This window comes from Puntigrus tetrazona, chromosome 4 (assembly GCF_018831695.1).
Source record: "Puntigrus tetrazona isolate hp1 chromosome 4, ASM1883169v1, whole genome shotgun sequence".
Taxonomy (NCBI): domain Eukaryota; kingdom Metazoa; phylum Chordata; class Actinopteri; order Cypriniformes; family Cyprinidae; genus Puntigrus; species Puntigrus tetrazona.
In genome coordinates this window covers 17,123,805-17,136,519 of record NC_056702.1, presented here as the reverse complement: position 1 = coordinate 17,136,519, position 12,715 = coordinate 17,123,805, and the positions used below count along the sequence as shown (strand labels likewise).

The following is a 12,715-nucleotide window of genomic DNA, read 5'->3' as shown; positions in this document are numbered from 1 at the left end:
AAATCAACATTTGGTTTATTTTATATAGACCTTTCAACATTGCATATACTAAAGATGCTGTAACCCGTAAATATGTGAACTGCAGACTTCACGACGAGAGGGTCATGACCTGAGCTCCAGGTCTGTAGTTAGCCTGGCATCCAGGCAGGATAAATTGGGATCTTGTTGGATTTGGGTGTGGCTACACTTGCTAAAGATTCATGACATATTTGAGCCTCCGCCCCAACCGTCCAGTGTTCGCTCTATAGCAGATACAGCTCAGTGGACAGCTGGGGAGTAAAAATAACATTACACCAGTGCTTAACCATAGAAGTGTCTAGTCCTAAAATAACTACTAAAAAAACTATACAGTATATATTGTCATAAAGACAGTACTGTGTATTGTTTCGCCTCATTTCCTACACTTGCGGTTTAAAGCAGAAATAAGGCATTAAAAGATGTGTGCTGCAAAGGTTTTATGTTCTTATAGTAAAATCTTGACTGTTATAGGGTTTATAAAATAATGAATCATAATGAATTCATCTTAAATGCAGTCGCGTGTGAGTATAATAGTTTTGCACATTAAGACTTCAGTGTTTCATCATTTTATATACGGCATCTACTTGAGTTTATAACTGTGCAAATAACTGAAATGTGATCGGGTTTGGCTATACTAGCGTATTTGATTAACTGAAGCTGGAAATATAACAGAAATGCAGATGTTATTGCACAAAAATGGGGTCTGCTTACCTGTTATGTCATATGCAATTCCTCATAAAGTATTACTTTCATATGGTCATATGGAGGATATAATATAAGATTATTTTGAGGTTGAACATCATGCAATTTAGCACAGCCGCTTAGGTTGCGTCATATTATTCAGAGTAAGCATTGTGGAAAACATATGATAAGATATTGAAATGAAAAAAAGCCAACCTGTAAAAGATCGCTCAAGTCCAGGAGCATGTCTGCGTATCGGTTAAAGGAATGGCAAAACAGCTAGATTATATCATAAAATAAGGGTTGATAGTGTGATAAAGATCTAAACATCTTTGTCCAACTACACAGCTAAAAATAAGAAGTCAATCCTGCTCCTCGATTAATCCTGGTCACAGTGATTAATTAAGCATCGGACAGCTCAGTAATTGTCACTGGGGGAGTTTTGACTTTACTGATCATCTCTACATCAACGGGCTTCGGGCAGGATCTCCTTATCTCTGCAAGAGATTCACCCTGACCATCTGTTACTGCTCACCTGAGCGGCACACACACACCTGAGGCACGTGTCTCTATGGTGACTAATGCCCCCTTTAGCAAAGAGATTAGCATCACTACAAGACAAGCTAATCCCACTTTATCAAGAGTCTGACGGCCTTAATTATGGCCTGCCGTGAAAGACAGAGAGTATTTATACTTCTATTACTGGCATCAGTGATGTTGATAACCGTCTTATCTCTTAAATGCTACAAGACCAGATATGAACTATTGACAAAAACTGCAAATTTACTGCAGAGGGTAAAAATTATATTGACAGCATTGTTCTAAAAACAAGCAAAATAATATCTTTACATTATTTACATTCAAGATATTTCTTTAAGTGTTCAGGATTTAGAAAATAATAATTAGAAATGAATTGATTATTTTTGGATATCAACATATTCATGGTTTAGGGTATCTTGCAATTATTAGCAAACCCAGTTTACTGATTAATGCTCATATGACAATGACTCCCCCATGTTCCCCCATGGTCCACAACAATATTTAGGTTCCCATGATTTTCTAGTAATCAATTTTTTTATTTAATTTTCAAAATATTTAATATTTTATAACTCTAAAATAAAACCCTTTGATAATCCACATAAATAATGACAAAGTCATAATGCAGAAATTATATAAATGTAGACATTTGTGGTGAATTGGCTTTTGAAAAAATATTTTTTGTAATAATGATTGTGTATGCAAAATCTTCACCTGATCTAAATCTGGCTTTTGTGTGTACGTACACTTTTAGGCTGAAATCTGTGGAGAGTTTTATAAATGAGGGCCCTGGCCTAATCAATAGTGATGTTACTAAAAACACTCAAAAAACACTAAATGGCAAGAATGTACAAAAGATATACAGTATATACTGAGAAATTTTAATTAATGAAAAAAAAATACTTTGGGAAAGAATTACCTTATTTTAAAACTTGATAAAACAAAAACTATTATTTTAAGTGAAATCTAAAAATAATATAGTTGTCCAAATAATTCTGTATATCATATCGCAATGATGATGCATGAGGCAAAGCAGAACAGTACATCTAAAAAAAAATAGGACAATACTTGGAATGGGTTTGGCAGTCCGTAAAGTACGAGATGAATTCTTTTTGTGTTTCTGCTCTTTAGCACGAAGTACTGTATCTTAGCACGCAACTGAAAGAGCCCCACCCAGAAACAGGTAAACTCTAAAGGACGCACCAGGTACCCTGTCAGGCCTGACGCTTCACAAAAGCAGAGCGGAGATCTGGGTGTGACCCAAGCAGACACATAGGATGGTGCTCGTCAACGTGAGCAAGTCAGAGTCTGTCTTTTTATGAGACAGTGAGTGAAAGCAGTGGTGTAACACTATCCAGACGTGCTGTGTTGTAACACAGGTGTGGCGAGTCTCAAACGCACGTAATCTGGGACCAGAATTATGACAGGTTGGGAGAAAAACTACAATGTGGAACAGGGGAATGATATTTCCCTCAACTATCACTTCAGAAGTCCACTTCAGCCTCTCTGACTTGGGTCAAACAAGCGTCTCTTCGGTAGCTTTTGTACACAACCAGGACAGAGGTTGAAATTCTGGGCTGTTTTACATGATTTACTCCAGGGACATCCTCGGAGATCCCGAAAAGTGCAGTAAACACTCTTCCCCTTCCTCTCTTGCTACGCTATTGTTTTTCACATCCTGATATGTCCCTAAACCGAAGAGGTATGAACTGATAAAAGAGACAACTGTAGACCAGCGTGAACGTCTTTTCTGGTCCACATTTGGTTTGGTTCTGATGACGCTGGCTAACCAAAGAAAGCTTGCATACCAAAACATTTAATTGCACACAAAACTATACATAAAGGTATATATAAAGTTCACTTTTTTTGTATATAGATATGTCAGATATGTCAAATGCACGACTACAGGATTTTTTTTTCGCTGTAACCCAATTTGGGTAATGCGCCTAACCCAATTTCGAATTGTGCACACTTTTCTCCACGGATTACCATTCACAAAGAGTTTAGCTTGGGTTTCACACCCTAGGGATCGCTGCGAGAAGGATACGTGGCGTTCCCTCTGTCCTGCAGACCAGGTAGAGGCAGGCGGCTATGACGTGTGTCATCTTTCGCCCTCGTGTCAAGTGCTTGCTCACTACCATCTTGAAGAAATTAAAGGCCGTGTCTAGGCAGTGCTGGTTCAGCTGCAGCTGGCTGCCGAGGTTGTGTATCTGTCGTTTCCCTAGAGACAGGACACACACATATGCATCAGATTGAGCAAACATACACAGATCCACGCACGCACGCTTGCGCACCAAGGCATGACTTCACACGCAGGTGTTTGGTTTTCCAGTAGCACTGATGTCATGAGAACGGTGCACAGCCAGACAGGCTTTTAATGGAGCCTGGAAGTGAAAACGGGCAGAAAGACAGCTGTTTTACGTCCCATTTGAGACCACGTCCCTATTTCCCCTTCTCTCACAGTCGCTCATACATTTACTCATTCACAGATGATCTCAAAACAGGCCGAGTCGTAATTTATTGGACACACAGAATAAATCAGTCTGCCCTAAAATCCCATGTCGGGCTAAGATGTGTTTAACATATTCAAATCCTCATTTAAAAAAACACAGTCCAGTGGGCTATCTGGCAGATTTCTGTTTACTTAACACATCATTTAGCAAAACCCTTGTTCACCCAGACAGTGAAAGTTTCCCACATTGTAAACAATGAGAATGATTTAGGCTGCTTCACCATGTCATAACATGTAATGCTTTTTTTCTGGACAGAAAGACTACAGCTGATGGAGCTGATGAGTTTGACATGTTCCAGTCATGAATTATTCTTAAAATTCCACATGTAGATGTGTTTATAAGAAGCAAATGCTTTCATCAATCTGTCCTCTAAATGTGCAAATATGTTATAATGGGTTCAGCAGATGCATAGAAGCACTGAAATACTTATTTATTCTTTTTATTTTTATTTATTTGATTTATTTTGATTAATGTTTATATATATGGCATACACGTATAAAATAGAAATATTTTAGTTTACATAATATGTGTACTGTGCATATTTATTATGTATATATAAATACACGTGTGTTTCTATTTATATATACATAGTACATTTACACACCACACAAACATTTATTATGTACAAAATATATTTTGAATGCACTTAATCACGATCAAGTGAAGTGAAGTAAAGTTACTTGTGGCCAGGTATTTGTGCTCTGCATGTACCCCATCCAGAGTGCACACACACAGCAGCGAACAGCCAATGCTGAGGCTCCTGGGGAGCAGTTGGGCGTTTGGTGCCTTTCTTATGGGTCTCAGTCGTAGTATTGAAGGTGGAGAGAGTGCTGGACACAATCTCTGGGGCTCTCGTTACATATATATATATATATATATATATATATATATATATATATACACACACACATATATACAGATATATATATATATATATATATATATATATATATATATATATATATACACATATACACATATATATATATATTCATACACACACATATATATATATATATATATATATATATATATATATATATATACACATGAAAATAAAAAGTGGTTCTTTGCATCATATTTGAGGAACTTATTGGCTTTACTTGTTTTTTGCCATCAGTATAGACAGAGCCACAGATGTTAAAGTGGATGTTTGACTTTTTGTTCCTCAACTGTGGAGCCCAGAAGCTGCAGTGTCAAGTGTCATGTTGGCAGGCCAAGACCAAAAATAACTCTAAAAGCTTTTAAGAGCGTAATCCTTCTATTCTGGAAGCACGGTGTGCCAGCTCTCTGAAACACGCTCCAGACCTGTTTAATCCCAGAGTATTTTTCACGCTGCACATGCCACTGGATTATCAACCAGGTCTGCGGTGACCTCTCTGAATGACAGCAGAATTACATAACAGCCGCAACACCACTGCAGGGACACGGGACACCTTTAATTAATGAATGAAATCTTGTATACATTATATATTGATCACAGGGACACTTTCATGAACCAGAACCTTTTATATAAACTAAAACTACCTTCCAGACATATCATATTCGCTATTACGTGTCACTCATTTAAAAAGTTTCTGATCTGTTATGAGGACGTTCTGTGAGTCTTTATATGTGTTTATACAGTTGTTGACATTGTATTCTGTATTTTGTCGTTCTCAGTTCTTAAAGCTCTGAAAACGAACCAGTAATAGAGCAATCTAGCCACAAAACCCATCGCTCTTACAACCTCACCCACAAGTACATATTTAAACAACATATGTTTGCTAAATCAACACACACCTGGAGCCCAAAAGACATTTATCACTGAGCTCTGTGAAAAGCAAAGGATCAACAGTTAATTGCATCTTGTGTGTTTTTCAGAAAAGCCCAGATGCAAATGATGTAAATTTAATTAGCACTTGAGATGCAACTGGGTCAGAAATTAATGCAGATGATTTACTGGAACGTAATATAAAAGGATCCGCAGGAATACTATACATGATGCATCCAATAGCACCATATTTGATTTTTAAATTACAGTCTAATCGCATGCTTTTGTTCAAGAAGATGAAGAATATAATGCAAGAGCTATACGGGCTATATTATTGAACATGATGATCCACTGCACTACACACTACTGCTGACTAATATGATGGTTGCCTACCGTTTTGCAGCGTCTGAGCTCGAGATTCTTTTCCCAGGCTCGTGTGGAATCCACTGCCCAAAACAGGAGCTTTGGATGTACCTGAAAACAACGCAAAAAATACAGTAAATTATTGCTAAGGATAAAGGTCAAGCTGAAATCAGACAATTACAGTAAATAGAAACAGTTTTGGTTTATAGCATATAAACAGGTGGACAAATAAACTCCAATTATTCGCCGATTGACGAGCGAGGTTTTGATTGAAGCTCTAGCGCACTCCGGTGGTCGTTTGTGTAAAAACAGCAATATGATTGTATCGGTACTACAGTGACACCTAACGGGTTATGAAGTCTCTACACAAGTGACCACCTAAAGAGATCGTTTGACACAGCTGAGACTAATAACTCAGAGGAGTTTGGAGGAGAGTGACGGGACAATACAAAGGAATACTATTTGGATTGTCTTTCAATAGAACATCGCTTAATTATATATATATTTTTTCTTTCGTCAAATCATGTATTGTAGCATCTACTTTGGGTAGGTTTCTGTGATTAATTTACAACACATCTGAATTTACGAAGCTGCAATGCAACATACTGATATGTTATACCATAGGCTTCTCTTCTTGTGCGTTCAACTCTGCGAGGTGATTGGAAGTGATGTTACCACTGCTCTACAAGGTCTGTTCTTAACTAAATGAATGGTACATGTTTGTAAATCCAAAGCTGTAATGAATTATATCGCTCCAGGTGCCATTGAGACTGAGTGTCGTGATCGGTATTTCTGGGTGTCTGTTGATGTGGGCTTTGCAGGCCATGGCAGATTTGAGGCTGTAGGTATGGAGCTATGGCTTGACAATAATCTATACTACAATTGATCACATATTATATTTTAATTCTCATATCAATGCGTATTTTAAGCTGAAAATGAAGTGCATATTATTAGTGAGGATCATGCATCAATATGTGGCTACACTGTGAGGAACTTAAGTGGACGGGCGTCTCTGAGGGCTTCCTATTTCTCCTGCCATACCGGAAACCAGGCAAGAGTTTTATTAAATCCAATTATAAAACTCCACTGATAAACTCCGGTATGATCAGGGACCTGTTGTAAAAAAACTAGTTTGACCAACTAACAGTCTTACTTTTAAATAATCAATCTTACTTTTCCTATACAAATAAGTCCAATCTACCTTTTCAAAAATACAGATGACTAACTTTTTAAGACAGTTTATGCAACCGACCCCAGATATGTGAGTCTCGATTATGGCTTATTGATATTGTTTTCTATTCTATGATGTCTTGTAGAATGACAACAACTTCCTTTTCAAGCTGAATGTTGTTTTGACTGACCATACGGGAAAAGAGAATAAATACTCCGTCTCGGAGACATGCACGCTGCCGGTTGACTGGTCTGCAAAAGAGATCCTCTGTGAAGAAGACTACATAGAGGTAGTAGGACAAGGCGGGCAATGTAAATCCTGTGCTGTATGTGGCGTTATTGTTAATTGAATTTAAATAAATATGTAAACATTTCATTTAAATAACGCTGGAATAAAGTATAAATATTGTATGAAAAATTAGGGAAAAAAAGAACTACTAAATCTGGGTAAAAAAGGGTAGTTACCAAAAAAAAGCATGCAATGCAATTATTAAAGCTTAAAAAATTATAATTCAAACTTTTTAATAAAGACTAAAATTCTGTATAAATAATACTAAAGCTGGTCAACAATATCTGGTTTTCTCTAAACTAGGTGACCGTGGCGAGAGGTACACCCTGCATGACCGATAAACACCCAAATAAAGAAGCGTGGCTGGCTGCTCTCGCTTTTGTAAGAAATATTAGCACTTTAATGGCGCGTGTGAACTTCTGCGATATGAATTTCTCATTGCTATCTCTCTGTTTCCTCTTATAGGCCCAGAGATCTGCCATCTCTGAGTGGCAGATAATGTTCCCGAATCGGGGCGGTTTGGATGCGATGTCTATCTCTGAAGCCAGGCGAATGGGATACATGGTGGATTCCACTCCAAACAGGGTGGTCTTTCGCTCTGCCTACAATCAGCCGCATTCAACAATCTCAGAGGCAGGTGAAACTACAATTAAAGGGACAGTTCACATAAAAACGATGTCATTTACACAACCTCAAGTCAAACCTGTCGGACTTGTCATTCTTCAGTGGCACACAAAAAATGTAATAAAAAACATCTGTATTTTATACATATACTATAGAGATTTATAAGATTTTAAATGTTCAACTTTTTGTGAACTATCCCTTTAAGTGTTCTTTGTGCAGATTATACTATGATAGCATCTCTGGTTTTTTAACATGAAGGCTGAAACCTGCCTTGTTGTTTCCTCAGATTGACGGCATCGCTGTAGAGGTGATTAATGCAACAGTGTTTTTCAGGCAGAAATGGGCGGTAGTGATGCTTGACTCGTCTGCAGCATGTACGATAGGTAACTCACTGGCCATGTTTCATTTCTGACAATTCAAGCTGTCATAGGCCATACTCAGTGTTTCATATTTATCAGCCCCTAGCTCGTTCGATGGGTCGAATTTGCACTGGACGACTCCTAAAGTGATGAGCCCGCTGGTGCAGGACCCCTCTGGGTTTGTAAGCAGGAGTATTGAGCTGGGTGTGGATGCTCAGCTCATGGACGAGACCAGCAGGAAAGCCATGGGTTACACACTGGAAGAAGATGGGCAGGTGGTGCGCGTATCAGTCCCTTTTGGTGCACCAGGAGGTTACAGAATGGTATGTGCCAGACAAACCGGCAACCAATGTTGCATATTTTTGCTAAAGGAAATTAAATCGATATTTTGTGCCATTTGTTGCAGAGCGTAGTTGAAAATAATGTCTATAAAGAGATGTACATTGCTTTCCTGTGCTATGAGCACATCTACTCTCATGTGTTTATGGACGATACTGAGATACAGACCAGGCATCGCCAGCTACTAGTCATAGAGACGCCACTAGTTTCTCGGATTCCTTTCACTATAGATGGTGAGATTATTACCATTATACAATAGGCTGATATTGTTTTTATGACTGATGCAGGTTGTTTATCTGATAACCAATATGCAAAACCATTTTTATTATTATTTGTCAGCTTTTTGACAATTTATAAAATACTAAAAGTTGTTCATATTATTAATATTAATTTATATTGCTTATTTTAATCAAATAATTTGATCTAGATTATGGTAAATAAATTTGTCACTTTATATTAAGCTTTTTTTTTTCTTCTGCAACAGAAACGTTGCCAAATGAAGAGACGTTCACTGTATATCTTGGTAGTTTTCCTTCGGATGTGGAGCTTGTTGCAGTCAAGCTGAATGAGAAGTATCTGTCAGTAACAGATGCCATTCAACAGCTTTACTTCATTACAACGATTCCTCACGTCAATGGGACCCACGGCTTCATCATCAAGATTCCTTTTGATGATAAATCCGTTAACCGAGCGGTGAGGGGTTTTTCTTGTATTTTTTCAATCTTACGGTATTGAATTTATCTCGATATTACACACAAAATGTATTTTTCCAAATAATAGTATTTGGGCGAAGGACTTCTCCAGTATTCTGTGGAAATTAACTACACCCTAAATATAATCGGGCGAAATGACACATTTTTCCACCACGTCTCTGTTGTGGCACACGTTAATGATGCTTGTAAGTCTTAAAGAGTTAATGACTTTTAATTACAGAACATTCAGGTGACCGAGAGTCTAAGTCTTTTGTTTCTCTCTCATACAGTCCCTCCGGATGTTACCGCTTTCTGTACACCACAGAGCATAATATTCACAATCAATCATGTGAGGCAAGCTGGACTTTGGCAGGTTTTTGTGGGGGATCAAGCTCTCACATCTGACTTATCCGGGGATAAGGGATACACACTGAAGAACGACAGTAACAGTATGATTCTGGAGGTCCCACTCTTCACATCAGGCTACATTTATGAGGCAAAGGACGGCATTTGTGGTCTCAATTTTGTTTGTCGTAATGTCGTCATAGCAATCTTGCTTTAGATCTCCTACTGTTCTTAACATTTGAAATAAAAAATTAAAGGTAACTCGTAATTGAAAACACCTGCAAACTATTTTGTCTTGTTAAAAAAAAAAAATAATTAGTCTAAAGTTGTCTAAAAAAACCCCTAAATGTCTAAAATAACGAGATATTAAAATGAATCCGAAATAAATTATTTTGCAGAACATAATTACACGAAATAATAAATATAAACCTAGAATATTCTTTTGAACCTAACGTTTTAGGTTTCTGTTTCTCCAGGACATCACATTGCAAATCTTTGTCGGTGCTTTTGAGATTCTTATAAGAGACTCAAAGACTCTGGAGATTCACAAGAGAACAACTAAGCGCTGTTACTTTCAGACTGAAGACCTAACAGGTAACTAACGCTGTAAAATACTAACGGGGTATACAAGCTTTAAAATGTCACTAATAACCTATAGGTTCTACTGTTTTAGTGTGTTCTGCAGATGGAATAATGACCGTGGTAGCAACTACTACAAAAACCTGGCCAACAGTGCCACCGAGAAGCATAAGCCTACTAGACAGAAGATGCAGACCCAAGGAAACGGATAAAACAAGGGTCATGTTTTCTTTTGGTGTGGATACATGTGGGACTAGATTTATGGTAAATGCATTATTTGACCTTATTCATATATAGCTATCAATAGTCTGGGCTCAGATTTTATCATGTTTTTAAACAAAGTCTTTTTTATTTTGATCAGTGCGGCTGAATTTATTTGATCAAAAATACAGTGAAAAGGTGAAATAAAAACAAAAAAATAGCTTAATTATACTATATAAGAAAGTTTTGCAAATAAAAAAAAAAAGTTCAAAAGAAAACAATTTAATTTAATGTGCCCCTGAAAGTGTATTAATTAAAAAAAAAAAAACTTACTGACTTAAAGCCTTTAAAAGTATGTGTTATGTCTTATAAACAGTGTATCTATTTTAAACGGTCTATCTATTCACTGAATGATATGTAATCTGCATCCCTGTGTAGTTGGGCGATGGCTACATTGTGTATGAAAACGAGGTCATTTCTAATGAAGATGCCATAGTTGACCAGGAATCAACCATTAAAAGGCAATCAGAATTTAGGTATTTCTCAATATATGGAACTCATAAATATGTGAACCTTGAATTGAATCTTTAAAACCAAAAGCTCTTTTTTTTTTTTTTTTTTTCCTCCTAACTATTTCAGGCTCACCGTGAGATGCTTCTATCCACTTGGCTCTGTTAAGAAGCTGTTTATATCAAGATTTGGTACAGTCAAATTTACAGACACTACAGTACACTAATGCTTTCTATTACAGGCAATTTTTGTATATCTCTTATATATCTCTTTGTATATCTGCATAACCTACAAGGACTACAAGGCAACTCTAGCAGCTCTCAGACAGCCTCTGTTTTTGACCCTAAACCATGGCCAAATGAACTTCCTCATGAGACGCAGTTTGCGCAAAGAGGACTTCCGCACCCAACGTATCCCTCATCAAATCAGGACAGGAAGACGTCAGAAGTCCGTTACCAGACCAGCGGTGTCTCCAAGGAATCTGGTGTGAAACTTGCACCCCAACAGATTCTCAATCATAGCTCCAGTCCACCTGTGACGCATGCAGGGCAGCAAAACGCTTTTGAAGACCACGGATCTGTGCTTGTTGAGCTCCCGCAGGAAACGTCTATGAAAAGGAGTGGCCAAAATAATAATTCTAGGATGAGTGGCGATGACAGCTCTGCTTCAGCTTTCTACAGGGGATCTAAACATACATCGCACATCATAAACGAAACCTTGCCTTCCATTTTACAGTCTGTCATTGCCATCACTAATCCAACAAACTACAGCCCAAACAGCGACGAAGTGAGTGACCGGCTTTTCCTGAGGGAGTACACGGACCATTACGCTCCTGACAGTGGTTTTGAACACTCCCCAGATCATTTTAATGAACTGATCAACAATCTGTCCACAAGAGATCCTTTACTCTATACTGACAGTATCATTCCTGACAAACTTGAAGGTAAAACTAAAGACGGGCAAAAACATTTGGAAAGTTACACACTTCCTACATTCGACATGAAATATAAGAACAACGTTGACACTGAAAGCAGTGCTCGGTCGTTTAAAGAGCACGGATTGGAAAAACTAGACCTTTTACCCATAGCAAACGAGCGCAACACTTTCGTGCATGATGACTATAATCCACAGAAATTGGCATTTTTGCAAACACACCAGCAAAAAGAAGCGGAAGATGAGCGTTTGCTTTCTGATCGTAAGCTTTTAGTAGTAAAACCATCATATGACAAACTGAGAGGGACCCTGTTCTTCCCAGGCAGCAGAAGCCGTTACGGTCCCAGCATTCATAAAGGAATAATAAGAGGTCATTTTCCATTGCTTTTTAACATTTAAGTAACATACGTAACGATGCAACTGCAAATTTAAGCTCTTTATTTTTGAACATTTTTCAGAGGTTCAAGTTAACCTATATTAATACTAAAACCACACGCCCTTCTTTTTCCAGGATGACCACGGAGGCAGCGTGAAAAGAGGTTTTACTGTTAAATGGTGAATCCAAATGATAAAATTTGTCATGTTGAGGAGAGTGCGACGAGATGCGGCAAATAACACATGACAGTCCCATGCGGAGAAATCAAGCCTACTCAAACTGAGGGCGTAATGTATGGAATACTTCTTTCGCAAATAAAATGCATTGTGATCACGAATCGTCGGTTTACCATTTTTGGGGGGATAAAACAACTGCATGTTAATATCTGATTAAATCAAATTGTGTTCCAAAACAAAATGCAATCTCATCTTAC

The 12,715-nt window shown here is 37.8% G+C and overlaps 2 protein-coding genes across 2 annotated transcripts in view; one reads left to right on the top strand and one right to left on the bottom strand.

Annotated features, from left to right (window-relative positions):
- brf1b (BRF1 RNA polymerase III transcription initiation factor subunit b) overlaps positions 1–12,715 on the bottom strand; it is a 54,065-nt gene that overhangs the window by 39,978 nt on the left and 1,372 nt on the right. Inside the window, 3 exon segments of the mRNA XM_043236670.1 lie at positions 916–947; positions 3,284–3,457; positions 5,896–5,976. Coding sequence (XP_043092605.1) covers positions 916–947; positions 3,284–3,457; positions 5,896–5,976 — 287 coding nt within the window.
- Positions 6,255–12,613, top strand: LOC122342663. The gene is made up of 19 exons (XM_043236664.1): positions 6,255–6,411; positions 6,490–6,554; positions 6,624–6,710; positions 6,795–6,916; positions 7,182–7,325; positions 7,628–7,705; positions 7,790–7,957; positions 8,235–8,331; positions 8,407–8,630; positions 8,714–8,879; positions 9,131–9,339; positions 9,427–9,544; positions 9,629–9,834; positions 10,160–10,277; positions 10,357–10,526; positions 10,902–10,999; positions 11,103–11,164; positions 11,269–12,276; positions 12,418–12,613. The coding sequence occupies exons 1-19, from the start codon at positions 6,389–6,391 to the stop codon at positions 12,420–12,422; spliced, it is 3,168 nt and encodes a 1,055-aa protein (XP_043092599.1). The 5' UTR covers positions 6,255–6,388; the 3' UTR covers positions 12,423–12,613.